Source organism: Suricata suricatta, chromosome 9, assembly GCF_006229205.1.
Source record: "Suricata suricatta isolate VVHF042 chromosome 9, meerkat_22Aug2017_6uvM2_HiC, whole genome shotgun sequence".
In the NCBI taxonomy this organism is placed as follows: Eukaryota; Metazoa; Chordata; class Mammalia; order Carnivora; family Herpestidae; genus Suricata; species Suricata suricatta.
In genome coordinates, this window is record NC_043708.1 from 101,345,666 (window position 1) to 101,362,240 (window position 16,575).

The 16,575-nt window shown below is 34.6% G+C and overlaps 1 protein-coding gene across 6 annotated transcripts in view; it reads right to left on the minus strand.

Annotated features, from left to right (window-relative positions):
* HERC1 (HECT and RLD domain containing E3 ubiquitin protein ligase family member 1) overlaps positions 1 to 16,575 on the minus strand; it is a 180,117-nt gene that overhangs the window by 120,413 nt on the left and 43,129 nt on the right. For all 6 annotated transcript variants that reach the window (XM_029952982.1, XM_029952984.1, XM_029952983.1 and 3 more), the window contains exons 3-10: positions 15,471 to 15,566; positions 9,173 to 9,367; positions 8,077 to 8,388; positions 5,865 to 5,961; positions 5,139 to 5,282; positions 3,536 to 3,663; positions 927 to 1,071; positions 654 to 825 (exon numbers count right to left, since the gene is read on the minus strand). In XM_029952982.1, the coding sequence (XP_029808842.1) occupies positions 654 to 825; positions 927 to 1,071; positions 3,536 to 3,663; positions 5,139 to 5,282; positions 5,865 to 5,961; positions 8,077 to 8,388; positions 9,173 to 9,367; positions 15,471 to 15,566 (1,289 nt within the window). The remainder of the gene's footprint in view (positions 1 to 653; positions 826 to 926; positions 1,072 to 3,535; positions 3,664 to 5,138; positions 5,283 to 5,864; positions 5,962 to 8,076; positions 8,389 to 9,172; positions 9,368 to 15,470; positions 15,567 to 16,575) is intronic.

The following is a 16,575-nucleotide window of genomic DNA, read 5'->3' on the forward strand; positions in this document are numbered from 1 at the left end:
CTATATAACGATTGCCACTTTAGTCAGCTGTGAAATTAGGTGATTAACTAGTTGGTACTTAACCTTCTAATTTCTGTATAAGTCTAATTACATGAAATAGAAGTGGGGGTTTTGATTTTTTACTTTGCTTTTCTGTTTGGAGTATCATTGTAACTACTGTATTGTAAATAACAGAAAATAACTGCATATGTTAAAAAAATAAATTGTGTAAAAAAAATAATTAAAAAAAATTAAACAAAAAAGAAGTATAGCCACTGCTTCTTTTCAAAAGACCAACCGCATAAAGGCCACTGAGGCTAATCAACTGTTTAATAAAGCCTAGTTCTGATTTAAATTTTTTTAAATGTAACTTCCTCTTAATATGCATTTAATTTTTAAAATCAATATCTAGAGACAAAGAAAGAATTCAAAATGTTTAGATGACACTTAAATTAAGAAAATATCTTAAATACATGGTATAACTTCTTGCTTATAAATCTAACCTCAACATTCAAATTGAAAGAACTCTATATGCCATTTCTATGACAGTAAAAATACCAATACTAGAAATGTCCAAAAGGGCATTTTTATGAACAAAGTATAATTATTTTTGCTTTTATTGGTGCTTCTGTTGTTACTAGAACACAAGAATTTTCAGACCTGGGCATTCTTACCTATCCCTAGGAAGAGCAGTCCATGCCAGACTATGTGATGTTCCAGCAGAGATCTGCTGAATAGCGATGCCATCTAAGCCGCTCACTTTCTTTGGTTTAGTGATAGGACCTGTGGAATTTCCTTGGCCACACTGCCCCATAGAATTATTGCCCCAGGCATAAACTTCATTATCTAAAAACAAAACAGAGAACACAAGAAAAGCCAAATTTAGATGTAATATTTATAGAAGGTTAAAAGCTAATACTATTTTTTTTAAAAACAAATGGCATTACCATGAGAAAGAGCCAAACAATGACTGTCTCCAATAGAAATATCAACTATTCTTGTGGTGGCCAGTTCTTCAATAAGTTTGGGTCTCAAAGCAGTAGCTTCTGAAGAACCACAACCTAGACAAGCTCCACAGCCCCAAGCGTAGACCTAAACCAAACAGAACAGCACTACATGTTACATCCTGAGATACTAGGGCAAAGACTTACATTGCTTAAAAATAAATATCACCTATTAAACAAGAGTGTGGTTTGATACTAAATAATAACTTTCTGTTGTTAAAAAATAATATTTGCTGTTTTGGCTGTTAAGGATTTTCAGTTATTTATTGTTCTTTTTTTAAATGTTCACTGCACAGACAGACAAGCAGCCAAACTGAAAAGGAAAATACCTGGTCACAGAAAAAAATGGAAGGATCTTAGAAGGATCTGAGCTCAGAAGTCCTATTGCGATCTTACAACTTCATACATTTCTCACTCTGCAGGTCTCAATAAATATTTCTTGGTTGATTAGACCAAGGTATAAACATATAAAATGAAATCATACGACTGATGTTTATGATTTAGTTAAAAACCACCACACCTCATTGTTATAAGAATTTTAATGATCACTTACAAAGATGGCCGTGTGAAGCAGTAGTCCACACAGTTCTCTTTGAACATCTGCATCTGATTAATTCTATAACAACCACTGACTAATTTAAGAACCTTGGGGGAAAGGTGAGGTGAAGAGGAAGATAAAAGAGTGAATCACTGCCAGTTTGGCAACCCAAAACCAAAACAATTAGCAAACCAAGTGACCTTCCTTTTCCTTGGGTGGGTTGCAATAATATCACATAGACCTTTTACCCTTACGCCACCAGGTTTGGGACTTTTTTTTGTCTTGCAATTCTTTTAGTAAAGACTACTGAGAGATTAAACCTCTTAAAACAAAAAATGATCAGCAAATGCTTGTACCAGTTGCTAGAAAACTACTTAAGACAATGATAAAAAAGAACAAAATTCAGTACAATTAAAGGTATATGTTAGGAGGGGTTAGGAGGGTGAAAAAATATGTAGTCAAAGTCATTCTAAATCTCCCAAACCATTCAGGTACAATATACTACTGTCACTCAATAAGACCCATACAGCGAGAGCTTCCTCTTGCAGTGTTACTTTGGCTGAATACCAGATAAAGAAACACTGGGCCTGTATTTAGGGACTCTGTTGTCTAAAAAATGCATTACTGTATTCTTCAACATAAGAATCATACTTAATATGATGGGAAGTCGGCAGTGAAATAGCCTAACAGGAATGAGGGAAAAGCAGATATCCACCTATCACCTCATGCTCAGCAAGTGTAACAAAAAACAGAACTTCCCTTGGCATTTAAAAGTATTTCTCTCTCTCTATCCCTCCATCCCTCCCTTTCTGTCTCTCTTACTTTACTTCTTCCTAAGTATATAAATTTGATTTCACATAACTTGGTATATTCATGATACTAGTCTATCTCACAACTAACTTACAAGTTTCTTTGGCAATGTAATAAATGTATTACCAACTAATAGCTGAATAATACTTGAAAATTTATAGAGACTTTCAATTCATATTAATTACCTTATCTGATCATTTGTAAGCAAAGTGGAAATCATTACCCCTCTCATACAAAAGAACCACATGATAAAGGGAGGTGTGTGATTTGTATGACTATACATCAAACAAGTGAGCATCTGCTGGCTTCAATTCACAGATTCTCACCGCAAAACCCATAGTGACAAAGATGTGAAAGAGAAGCTTCGGGTTTTAAGGCAATATCCAGCATTGTAACAAATGACTAATGTAATGATATACAGGTTAATGAATAGCTTGATTTTTTAGGATAAAAGGCATTCTAGACTCAAAAAAAATTAAAATATATGCGAATTTCAGCTTTGCTATGCATCTGCCTTGTGAATTGCTCAGAAAACATTTTTATACCACTACTGGCACATAATGGGTTCCTACATGTGAGTCAATGAGTGGTCAGCTCACTTTTTCACTGTCATTGCTGATGGAATAAGAAGAAAATTATTATCAATCTTATCACCATACCTGGACCCTCTCTATCACCAACAAAAAACAGACAGCAATCAAAATATGCATACAGAAGTTCAAAAGTTTATAAAGGTATTCTAAAGCTCTGACTACCCTAAGCCTGACACACACTTTCTTAGATATACCTACCCCCTCAGATTATTTTCCACATGGAAATTTCTCCTTACCCTCTATTGATCACCGGCTTACCTTCTCAGTTCCTATCACTGATTCCAACAAGATCTATTCTCACCATGTCCCACTATCTACAATTTTTAGGAAAACATTTAAGGGGTGCTGAGTGCTAAAAAGGTTTAATTAAACCATCTTAATACAAAGAACAGGAGGCTGAGGGCAGGTTTATCTGCATCATACAGGACAAGAGAGAAAATCGGATTCCTTTGCAAATACTCCACTTCTTCAAACAGGAGAAAATATTTCATATCAGTAGACCGCCTTTAAAATGTATTTTTTAACTTTAATATTTAATTATGATTATTACTTTTTAGTTACCTACTCCTCTGAAATAATTTAAGCTTTTTATGCTCATCCCTTAGTCCTACCTGCCCTGTTGATGTTAAAGCAAGTGAAGACTGGCTCCCAGCACAAACTTTGCGAATGAACATTCCTTGTAAAGCTTCAACAACTTTCGGTTTATACACTCGGTTAGTATCGCCATGGCCAAGTTTGCCTATTTAAAAAAAAACAAACACACACACACACACACACACACACACACACACACACACACATTCAAATTAAACAATTTACTTGTTTTAAAGAACCTCTATTCTTTACCTAAGTATTTATGTTGATAAATACTGCTCATCTTTCCATCACTTACCTGACAGATGTGCAAAACTCTTGTTTCTGACAGAATATGTGAACAAATGAATGTTTTTGTTATAAGAAACCAACAACCAACAGTCTTCTGAATCTTAATTTCAAGCAATTAAAACCACTTTAAGAGAGATATGGAAAAGTATTTTTCTTTCTCCACTCTGACGGTCATATTTCTAACTTCAAATCTGCTGATGTAATAAATACATTCTACACAAGATTGTGTATCTAATTATTTTTAATTTTTGAACAAATCCAATAATTACTGAAATAGAAGACTTAGCAAATCACTAAAGAAGAAAAACAAATGGTCAACAACATATAAATATAAACCCACTAAGACTCAAGGAAATACTAATTAAATGATACCATCATCACTACTGAAATTATTTTTCAAATAATCTCTTTATTTTTTTTAATATTTATTTATTTTTGAGAAAGAGACAGAATGTGAGCAGGGGAGGGTCAGAGAGAGAGGGAGACACAGAATCTGAAGCAGGCTCCAGGCTCTGAGCTGTCAGCACGGAGCCTGACGAGGGGCTCGAATTCACAGACCATGTGATTGTGACCTGAGACAAAGTCAGATGCTTAACTGACTGAGCCACCCAGGCGCCCCTAAATAATCTTAATTTTAATACCCTGTGTTTGTTGTTGAAAGATACAGGGAAATAAGCAATCTCACATTGCTCGTAGTTGCGAAAGAGTAGACAAAGATTTAGTTAGTTGTATAGTTTTTTTATTCAGAAAAATATTTGGAAATCATCTAGATACTAAACAATAATAAGCTGATTTTTTTAAGTTGTGTTCGAATCACATAAAAGAATACATTGAGCTATTTGGGCACCTAGGTAGCTGAGTCAGTTAAGCATCTGACTTCGGCTCAGGTCACGATCTCACGGTTTGTGAGTTCGAGCCCTGTGTCATACTCACTGCTGACAGCTTCGGATTCTGTGTCTCCCTCTCTCTGCCCCTCCCCTGCTCATACTCTGTCTCTCTCAAAAATAAACAAACATCTTTTTAAAATACTGTTAGATAAAAACCAGAAGGTTATAAAATATCTAAGGTATATGTAAGTCTGCTTTGGTTTTCAAAAAAGACATCCATGTGGAAATATATGTATATATTTACATAAATATAGATCATTTGGATGTCTACCTATGAAAGTTTTAACAGCTATTAGCAACATTTTTGAAACAGTTCATTTAAATTTAAATTTCTTCTCATCTTTATAGTTTTTCTACAATAGGCATATACAACAGAAAAGTAAATTTTTTGAAATCTCAAGAATATAAGCCCAAAGCTATCAATTAATAAATTTTTACATACCATTGTCTCCTCCTCCAAAGGACCATACAGTTCTCCCATCTTTAGACAAAGCAATAGTATGTGAACTGCCACAAGAAACCTCTCCTACATTGCTAATATCCTTCACTAACGTTGGAATGTTACGGCTATTACTGTCACCATGACCTTGGAAAAAACACATGCAACAAAGAAATAACGTTAACTCTTTTTCTTTAGGTCATTACTTCACAGGTAGAATAAACATTATAAGTTAATGACAGAAATAAGTAAGATGTTCTCAAAGTACAATTAAATATGAAAGAGAATCATTTCTAGTATCTTCTCATCTAATCTTCTAGGCTGCTCTCAAACTGAGAGACCCAGGCCCTTCAGTGAATCATTAGAATACTCTGTATGTGCTTCTCTCCCGGCACTTGTCTAATGCTATCTAGGATCATGCTCATGTCAACTAGTTTTCACTACCAACTAAATTATACACTTCGGGATCATGATGGTATCATTCTTATCCCTGAAATCCTTCAGTGAGTGTCTGCTCATAATAGGTACTCAGTAAACACCTGGTGGATTTAATTACAGCTTAAATTTCAACACTTGAATCCAGGTACTCACTATATAAAAACTATCTTACTGAGCTAAAACTAACAAAATAATAACAGTTTTTTGCCTATTAGATCTAGTCTCACTACTTCTTAGTAATCATCATTTGTGTTTCTGTGAGAGTAACTACAATTAAAAAAAAAATCTTACCTAATCTTCCAAAGTCTCCTTCACCCCATGTATATAATTCACCATCCTCTGTGACAGCAGCGCTATGTCTGTATCCAGCAGACACACAAACAACTACCTACAATGCACACAAAGCACGCCAGGATGAAGAACATGAATATGCTAAAACATATAGTTCATATTTAATCTTATGCACAGAGACTTCAAAGATATTGGTATTCACAACTTATGCAGAAGCTGCCATGTATAGCTATAGAGGCTGTGCCCAGGACAAAAGTACCTGGGGTCAAGAAAGTGATGAATTACCTCTGCTCTGTTTCCCAAGCCATGAAAGCTGGCTTCCACACAGAGAAGGTAACTTTCCTTAAATCATGCACAGGCACTGTAAAGGTTGCAATCTAATCACTTGCAAGGATATTATATCACCAATCAAGTCTTTACTCAAAGAGTTGGCTGGGGCTGAATGCTCATGAACAATGAAAAAAATTTTTAAGTATAATGTTAACATAAAACCTCCAATCCTGGCTAATCAAGAAAAAGTCATTACATAAAAGGGATAACTCTCAAAAACACAGTGATTATTACCAATGCAGAAAGATCTAAGCCGTATATAAGCTTACATTAATTAAACTCCTAACACTATCTCTTTAACCTCAATTAGCTATATAGTTGATGAGTAGAATCAGGGGAATAAGATTATTACAGCAACATTAACTGGAGGAGCACTCATACTTTTTAACACTAGTCAATATAGCAATTTAATAGAAAAAATATCTATACTAGTTACTCTGCATCTTTACAATCTCCAAAAATTAGAACTCACTTCAGAAAATTTTAAATTTAGATTCAATTAAAAATATTGAGCACCTAATAAATTTTAGATAATATGCTAAAAACTTCTGAAATTTTTATCTGTAAATGTAATTTACTTTTTGGAACATTTTTCCTTCATGACCTTCATACTAAGTCATATTTAACTGGCCATGTTTCCATTAAAAAATGGGACATTAAAAGGAATATAAGTAAAAAAAACTTTGAAGAATTAGAATTAAGGAAAAAAGAAGGTGCTAGAAAGACTAGAAAAATACAACTTCAAATAGTATTTGTCTGAAAATTTCCTTAGTGCCTGCCCCACATTCAACATCTTATCAAGTATCCTATTTTGTTGTCAAGTAGAACATTCCAAGGCTCATTGCTTTGGGGTTGATGTCTAGGTTAAAATACTGAAAGTTATAATAAAGTAAAAATTAATCTGATAGCCAACCTTGTCAGACAATCTCCTAAGAAATAAAAGTGTCCTACTTGTAATTCTGGTATAAAATAAAAAATTTAACTTTAGAAGGGTTTTATGTTAAAAAAAAAAAAAAACTTTTGTGAAAAGAACACAATCTTAAAATGGAGGAACCCATATAATTGCACATAATTTAAGAAAATACCTTTACTTCTTTAAGAAAAAGTAAAATAGAAATAACAAGAGGAGATCTAGGGGCTCAGTTGGTTAAGGTCATGATCTCACAGTCTGTGCTGATAACAGAGATCCTTTGTCTCCTCTCTCTCTGCCCCTCTCCCACTAGTGCTCATATGCTCTCTGTCTCTCTCGTTCTCACAAAAATATGTAAACATTTAAAATAAAAAAATGAAGAAGAGATCTAAGTTCAGTTTCTAATGGTGCTAATTATTTGTGTGTGACCTTAGGCAAGTTAGTTAACCATTCTAAAAGCCTCATTTAGGTTTCTGTTAAAATGCCTCCTCCTCCAACTTTACAACCTCATTACCTAACATCACACTCCACCCAAGTTAGTATCTACTACATTACTCATTTTTTTCTTTGCTATTATTTGAAATTATTTTATGCACTTGCTTATTATCTCTATCCACAGATTAAAGCTCCATAAGAGCAAAGATCTTGTCTGTTTTGTTCACTGCTGCATGTGTAATACCTAAAACACTGCCTGGCTCTAGGAAGGACTAAACAAATATTTGTTGAATGGAGGATTCTCAGTTTCCTCAGGTGAAATGAGAATAATAACTACCTTAACAAAGTTGTTATGAGAATTAAAATTAAGTACCATATGTGAAAGTGTTTTGTAAACCATACAGAAATATACAAAAGTCAGTCAAAGGATTTGGGGGTGGAGGGAAACTTCAGAAAGAATACATCAAAATCTGAAAGATATCCTCTTTATAGCACAGTACATCTAATTATTTTTAAATACAAAAAGAAAGCACATACCTTTCCCTGCAGAGGGCCCTGAATAAGCTTGGGATATTTCTGTGTTGAACTATTTCCATGTCCCAGTTTCCCGTAATCACCATCTCCCCAACTAAAGACTTCTCCTTCTGTTGTAAAAGCTAACGTGTGACCATCAGATCCTTTAGAAGATGAAACCTTTTTAATGGACCTGTGAGGTTCAAATGTTAACTTCTTTAAAGTGGACTGATTGTTAGAATCTCCAAGGCCCAGTCTCCCATAGCTGCCTTTACCACAAGCTCTGACAGAACCATCCGTAGAAATAACAAAAGTGCAGTACTGCCCCGCTTCAATCTATAAGCAAACAAAGAATAGTAAAATAAAATGCTTCTGTGAGAATCAAGTGTAATATTTAACGTTAGTTTTATCAAAGAGGTTCAAAGTAAGTCTTTAAAATCAGAATATGACATGAATCTCCAGAGACATTAAACAGATAATAAAGAAAATTATTAATAGCCTTTTTATGCTGACTATTAATTTGCTGAGCACAAAATTAATGTTTATGTTATCTTTTCAGGGTATCTACCCAGTCATGGTTCAATAAAACAATACAGTAAAATGTTTCAGCCTCATCTTATAATTGGTGAGTAAAGAGCAAGAAATAAAATTATCCTATAAATCCTTTAGAGTCTGTTATGGCAAGGACAATAAGTTTTACACTCATTCAAATAAAACATGAGTTTTAATGAAAATAATAATAAAATGGGAGGTTCTATCTTGGCTTAAAGGTAGCTACAAATGTAAAAAAGTAGAAGCAGAAAATAAAAATGCCAATCTGGCAAAGAGAAAATTCTAGTTTTTATTTAGTCCTACTTATCATTTGCATTGAATATAATGGTAAGTCTATTGTCATTCCCAATTCTTTTTAAAAATCCAGCTCCCAATTTAATTTTTTGAAACTTGGAAACAAAGTTAGGAACATGGACTAAAAGTTTCTTTCTGTTAAAATAAAAAAAGTGATGCAATACAGTATAGAAACAATATAGATAAGAAACAAGAATCTTCACCCACTTAAAAAAAAAACCCTTAACACTATTTAAAGTCATCTACCAATCTGTAAGGCATGCAGAGAACTCACGGTCTGAGCATCAGAGAAACTGGGAGCCAGTTTGGGCTGTAATATTTTCTCTTGTGTGCCTTCCACCAACTGATGGCTGCTATTGCTCCCCCAAACATAGACCTCACAGGTTTCTGAGACAATGGGAGCGTCCCCAGTCTGAATGCTATCTGGGCTAGCACACGTTCTTGAGTAATCAGAAGCCATTCTGCAAACCTATTAAAATTAAAAACATGCACTAAATATTTTTAATGGAGACATTTGTATAACTGTCATATGAAATTACCGATTACTTTCTTCTAAAACTCTCAACTGCTCAAATAACTTAACAACACATCCAATTTTAAATACAGATAGCTAGACAACTTACTCCTGGAAAACATACTAATATAGGCAGCAAAAGTGGAGAAGAAGACACACAATCAAGACTTTTTTTTTAACCTAAAAATTTTATTATTGCACACACATTACAGAAAAAGTTTAAAAAACAAAGAAGTCACTGGCTCAGTTGGCAGAGCATGCAATTCTTGATCTCAGGGGTGTGGGTTCAAACCCCATGCCGGACACAGAGTTTACTTTAAAAAAAAGAAAGAAAACACCACTGATATTCCTGTTACCTGAAAACAATGAATGCTATCTTTTTATGGATGTTCTCCCAGATTTTTGCATATACATGTTCCTTACCATTGTTATCACAGTACATATATAAAAGTAACGAAACAAAAGTCATGCAAAATTTTCCATGTCTACTTAAGCTTCATGATTCAACTGATAACGTTAAAAAACCCAATTTACTTAACCCTTTCTTTTAAATAGGTCTTTTAGATTTTTTTGGTTACATAGGCCATTTTAGGAAATATAGTTTTTACTACATTTTTTATTACTTCTTAAGTAGAGAACCTCAGAAATGGGGCTACTATATCCCAGAAGGATAACAACCTTATGAATCTTGAAACATACTATGTCACAAATTGTTTTCCTAAATGGTGCTACTCTTATTTTATCAGGGGCAGTATATTCTGCGTATACATAAAATAGAAATCATTGCTTATTTACAATGTGTTGAATACAATGGTAAAGTCTGCTGTCATTCATAATGCTTTTTAAAAATCTAGACTTCTAGGGGGAGAGAGAGGGACGCAAAACTTGAGAGACTATTGAATACTGAAAACAAACTGAGGGTTGAAGGGGAAGGAGGAGGGGGGAAAAGAGGTGGTGGTGATGGAGGAGGGCACTTGTGGGGAAGAGCACGGGGTGTTATATGGAAACCAATGTGACAATAAACTATTTAAAAAAAAAATCTAGACTTCTCCACCTGTCACCCACCCATCCACCCCCCAGAATCCACCAAAGGATAGGACCCAAGGCAGACATCCCAGTTGTCCTAACTAAGAAATATATCTATATGAGAGTACCAGTCTCACTGCATCAATACCAATAAGTATTATGATTCTAATTTTTTCGCAAAGTTAAGTAGGATAAAAGAGGACGCATTATTTTTCATTATTATCAATAGAACTAAAATGTTTTCATCTATTTGTTTACCACTAACTTCTGCCCATTTATTAGGGCTTAACATATTTTTAATTGGCTTATATGAATTCTATACAATGAAAATACTAACTCTGGGGGCAGCTGGCTGGCTCTCATGCAATTCTGGATCTCATGGTCATGTATTAGAACCCCACATTGGGCAAAGAAATTACTTTTAAAAAGTATATTAATTCTGACTATAGCTGTTGCCAATTCTTTTGTCTGTCTTGTAGTTTTTTTGCTTAAACAAAACAAGGGAAGGAAAACCTCCAAAAGTCAATCTTCAGAAGCCCATTAAATGGAAGGGGATAGAATAATTTTAGTCAGAATTGTTAAATAGTATTCAAAACAACAGAATGATATGTGTGTTAAATAAACATTTTTCAGTGAACACAAGGACAGTTTTGAGGACATACAAAATATGTGTAAGTGAAGGATTACAGTCCCTAAGGTAAATCTGCAATTTTGCTGGAGACAAATGGAGAATGGTAGGACCAAGAGTATTAGAATTGTTTTTCATGTTTATTTATTTTTGAGAGAGAGAGAAAGAGAAGGAGAGAGAGAAAGTATGAGTGAGGGAGGGGCAGGGATAGAGAATCCCAAGCAGGCTCTATTTACACTGTCAGCGAATCTGTGAGATGATGACTTGAGCTGAAATTAAGAGTCAGGTGCTTGACTGACTGAGCCACCCAGGCACCCCATGTGTTAGAATTTTTAATCTAAAAATCTATTACTATAATAGGCTTTATAGAAAATCACACCTCTCCTCCCCACATCCCCCAAAAAAGAGCAAGATAAAAAAAATTTACTTATAGGGCTCAGAAAAATGTGTGTTTAAAAACAACTGAGAGATGCCTAGGTGGCTCAGTCAGTTAAGTGTCCGACTTTGGCTCAGGTCATGATCTCGCAGTCCATGGGTTCGAGCCCTTGTGTCAGGCTCTATGCCGACAGCTCAGAGCCTGCAGCCTGCTTTGGATTCCTTGTCTCCCTCTCTCTCAGCCCCTCCACAATTGTGCTGTTACTCTCTCTCAAAAATAAACATTAAAAAAAATTTTTTTAAGAACAGAGACAGGTGGGATAGGAATTTAGGAAGATGACAGCCACAGCGATAGTTTTCTAAATACCTTGATTCACTAAATAGAACTACAAGGCCAAACTTCAAGTTCACACTTACCATTCACAACAAAATTAGGTGGAAAAGGTATCTCCAGTAACCCCGTTCAAAAAGATAAGCATATGCAGACAAACCACCACCAAGCATAAAAACTACACAGTTATGACAGCTGTGCAAGAGGAAGTAATCAAGTATCTGACAGACCTCAGAACAGGAAAAACCCCCAACAACCAATGAGGTACTTACTCACTGGACAGAACAGTAAGCCAATCTAAGAACAGCAATTGCAACTAGAAGAGCTTCGCCTGGTCTCAGAGCAAGTAAGTACAAAGGGTGCATGATGATAAGTTTGAAAAAAGCTATAGCAATCGAGTTATGTGAACTCTTGAAACTAACAAGCAAGAATTCCCTTCCAGCACACAGCCACCACACTACAGAGAAACTACTGGGAGTGGAATATAAATTGAGCAAGACAGGGCCAATAAAGAGGAAAGGCAGAGAAGATCAAGATAAAAGTGGCAAAGAATACGGTAGGAAATCTTTTTTTTTTTTTTTTTTTTTTTACAGAAAAATAATAGGAGTCTTTGGAGTTTGAAAGCTATCTTGAATCCCATCCCCATTTTAAAAGTTAAGAAAACCAAATTTTCCACAAAAATCAGCAACAAAAGTATCCAGGTCAAATTCCACATGAAGTTATTACTAGAAAATAAGAGAAAAGAGGCAGAATAACATTCCTACAATAAATGCTGCCAGAAGGGAACTGCCAACAAAACATATCTAACTGTAACCTATTTTGAAACAAGCTAAAGGGATTAAGAAAATGAAACAAGACATGAAAGAAAAAAATCTGAAATAGAAACACTCAAAAGTGAGGGGACAGAACTCAAGAATTAGAAATAAAAGAAAAAACTCATTTCAGAAATGAAAACTAAACTAGAAGGACTCCAAGTGTAAATATATAAAGTAGATAATATATTAAGAGTAACAAAAAATAAAAAGGAAAAATGCTGAGAAATAAGTAAATGAAAGAGATATAAAAAATACTTAAGAAAAAATGACATATACTAAAACTAGGCAAAGATCCAACATACAGATAATGGGAGTCCTTAAAGAAGAAAAACAAATTTAAAAAAAATTAAAAAAACAAAAAATTAGAACTTAGGGAAATTTTTCTGAAATAAAAAAGATCTGAAGCAACATACTGAAATTTCCATGTCTCTCATACTATCAACCCAGGATGTGACATCTACAAGTATTCAAGTAAAATACTGATCTTTAAAGATCACCTAACTCAGATTATCTTCAGACTTTGACAGCAAAAGTTCATGCCAGAAGAAAATGGATGAACATACAGGGGTAGAAGAAAAGAAAATGTGAGCCAAAGATTTTATATTCTCAAGACTGATTTTCAAGTATAAACTGGACAGCAATTATTAACACATAAGAAGAGATCTTGTTCTAAGGGCCTTTACTAAGGAATGTACTAGAGAATGAGATTCAGATAACCCAAGAAAAGAAAAAGACATTAACAGAGAAGCTTAAATATGTAGTTACTTGTAAAACTAAAACTAAATCAGGGTTAAAAGGAAGACAAGATGATGCTCTATGTACATTTAATGTAACCACAAAAAAACAGAGGACATATGTAAAAATGTCATGTTTTCAGTAGTCATATGGTGGTAGTATTTGTCTTATTTTAGGACTGCTGTTTGTGATTCTGTGTAGTAAGTGATTAAAACAAATAAGCAATTATAAAGTATTCTAATTCTACCATCCCTGTACCCTTGAGAATAAGTATTTCTAGTTTAGAAGAAAGGGGATATAAATGTGATACAGAAAAGGTTAAGTAAAAATTCTTTGGCTCTGAATTTGAGATATATTAGCTTTAAACACACACAGACACACACCATAGCTCTGTCCACTATAAAAGCCTAGAAAACAAAATACTCAGTAGTGATGAACATTTTTAACACTCTGATCGTGGTTCTGAAATACTGTTTCTCACTAAAAGAAACTAGGGCTTTTTGAAGAAATAGCTAACAGATTCTAGAGCTGGGACAAGAAATGTACAAAATGAATCTAGAATAACTTAATGTGTCAGATAGCAAGAAAGCTATCAAAGATTATTAGGTCTATGTCAAAAGAATTTAGGACTACTACCCTGAAAGATTCCTGGCCAAGGATGAAATAATATGAGCTTCACTACAGATAGTAATTTAATGGACTGAAATTCGAATAGGTTTAAGTCTATGGGTTCATAATATTTTTCAAATGAAATCAACTGGTCAAGTTTGGAGGATAACAGACCAATTCAATAAACTGAACATGTAAATAAAAATCAGTTTTTTAGAAATTTTTAGAAATGGATAAACAGAATCAAGCATTTATTTTTTTTTAATTTTTTAGAAATGGATAAACAGAATCAAGCATTTATTCTGCCTTTCTCATATGAACTGAAGCAGAGTTACCAAAAGGTTGATAAGGGAATCATCTTTATAAAAACATTCCAATGAATAAATAAAAGAGGAATGATACAGTTAAAATGTCACCGTTTTGCACCCAACCACCAATGAATTAATAAATGTAGTCATTAAGCATGAACAGTTGCTAATACCACAAAAACAGAGATCACTAGAAGAAAAATGATGGAAGATCACAATGCCATATAGTCTTGCCAAAGGGATCAAACCTAAGATCAAACCTTGCCAAAGGGATCGATCCTCAGGTCAAGCCTCTGGATTCACCTACCAATTTCCAGAAAATAAAAAGAACCTGGTGAACTGCGTTATGAGTAATCAATCAGCAAAAAGCCCAGGTTCCTAAGCAAAAACACTGATGGAAAAGAAATAAATGGAGGGGAACCCATAGATTGATTTAAAAGACACTGCCCGTGTGTGTGTGTGTGTGTGTGTGTGTGTGTGTGTGTAAATGGAGGAGAACCCATAGATTGATTTAAAAGACACCGTGTGTGTGTGTGTGTGTGTGTGTGTGTGTGTGTTGAGAGAGAAGAGGAAGGAACAGAGGGAGGGAAAGGAAGAATCTTAAACAACCTCCATACTCAGAACAGAGCCTGATCTCCCAACACAGGGAGATCATGACCTAAGCCAAAATCAGCAGTCAGACATTTAACCAACAACTGAACTACCCTTTTTTAAGATGCAAGACTGCACTATAGTGTCTAGAGATACACACCTGGGTGACACAACAATAAAGAAATGCAAAGAAGTGATTACTCTAAAAGTCAGTTTAATGGTTATGTAGGGGAGGAGGACAGGGGTTAAGACCAAAACATGAAAGGGTCATTTAGAGTGGCTGGTAGTTTTACTTCTTTACCTGGGTACAGATTAGAAGAATATTTATTTTATAATAATTCATTAAGCGTGACATTTTTTATGTCTTTCTGTATGTTCTGTTTGATAGTAAATTTTTAAAATTAAAGTTACATGCACATGACACAAAGTTCAAAATGAATAAAGTAGGTCTGAAAAGTAGGTCTCCTTCCCACTCTTGCTACTTTCCCACTTTCTAGCTCCACTTTCTAGAGGCAACCACTGAGGCTACTTTCTTTTGCATCCTTTCCAAAGACTGAATAATTATTTTTAAGGGATATATACATGCTACAGCATTTTAAGACCAAGTAATTTTAATGTAAAAGCCATGATTATTACATACCTCTTCAAAGAGACATAAAGCTGACTCATAAAGTGAGCACAAGCCATCAGATGTTCTGGTTGGTTCCCTCCACTGACTCCGATCAGCAGATGAACCCTACAGTTTCAAAAGGAGACATATGTATTAAAATCACTTAAATATTCCACAAAAACATGAGGAATTGTTTACATGATTACGAGCATTAAGATCAAATCCTAACAGTAGGTCGTGAAACCAACTTTTATATAGAAGTGCTATAAAAGACAGAGCTGTAGAGTGAAACAGTAAATTAAATGCCAATCCCTCAATGATTATCTTATTCAATAATCACAGGGTGACCCAGAAATGAGTCCAGGAGGCAGAATTTTGCCAATCACATACTCTCTGAGTGGCCAATATCCAGTAAATGAGGCCCCAGGAAATATTCTACTGTCCTGGGGCTGCCTTGCCCACCTATGCCCAAGGATATAAGCAAGTATATAAGCAGAGCCAGCTTGGGTGATGACCTCGACCAGAGCAGAAAGTCTGTCCCTTTCTTCTGAGTTTCAGCAAAACTGAAGTCTCACAAATCAGTTCATGTAACTACCTGACTACACTAGAAACAAAGCATCTTTCTCATATCACAGCTGAGGAATCATAGCACCTCTCTGGGACTCTCCACAGTAGGGCCCAATGGCTGTGACAAGAAATCACTCTATCATTAAAAAACGACAAACCAGAAAATGAACTTGATCTCACTGTTCCCTCAAATTCCCAAATGCTTAAATCTTTAGACCACAATGTCAAGTTCTTTCTCTGATTTAACAATCCTATAAATCATGAAATTTTCATAAGTAGCTTTATTTCAAAGGATACTGTACTGTAAAAATATTTATATTCTAGATGATAAGCTGGCAGATACACGATAGGAGAATATATCTTCTACTACGAAAGGGAGGTTGGCCTACATGCCCTTTAAGATCCCATCTATCAATATCAATTTTATCAATTCCAACTATTTTAATTAACATGACTCCTAAGTAATGAAACAAATGAATATGCTGGCTATTTAAGTTATGGCTAGCGTATGAGGTACTAACCTGCTGCCATCAAATCGATTTTTCTTTTTCTCTGTTTAAGATGGTGC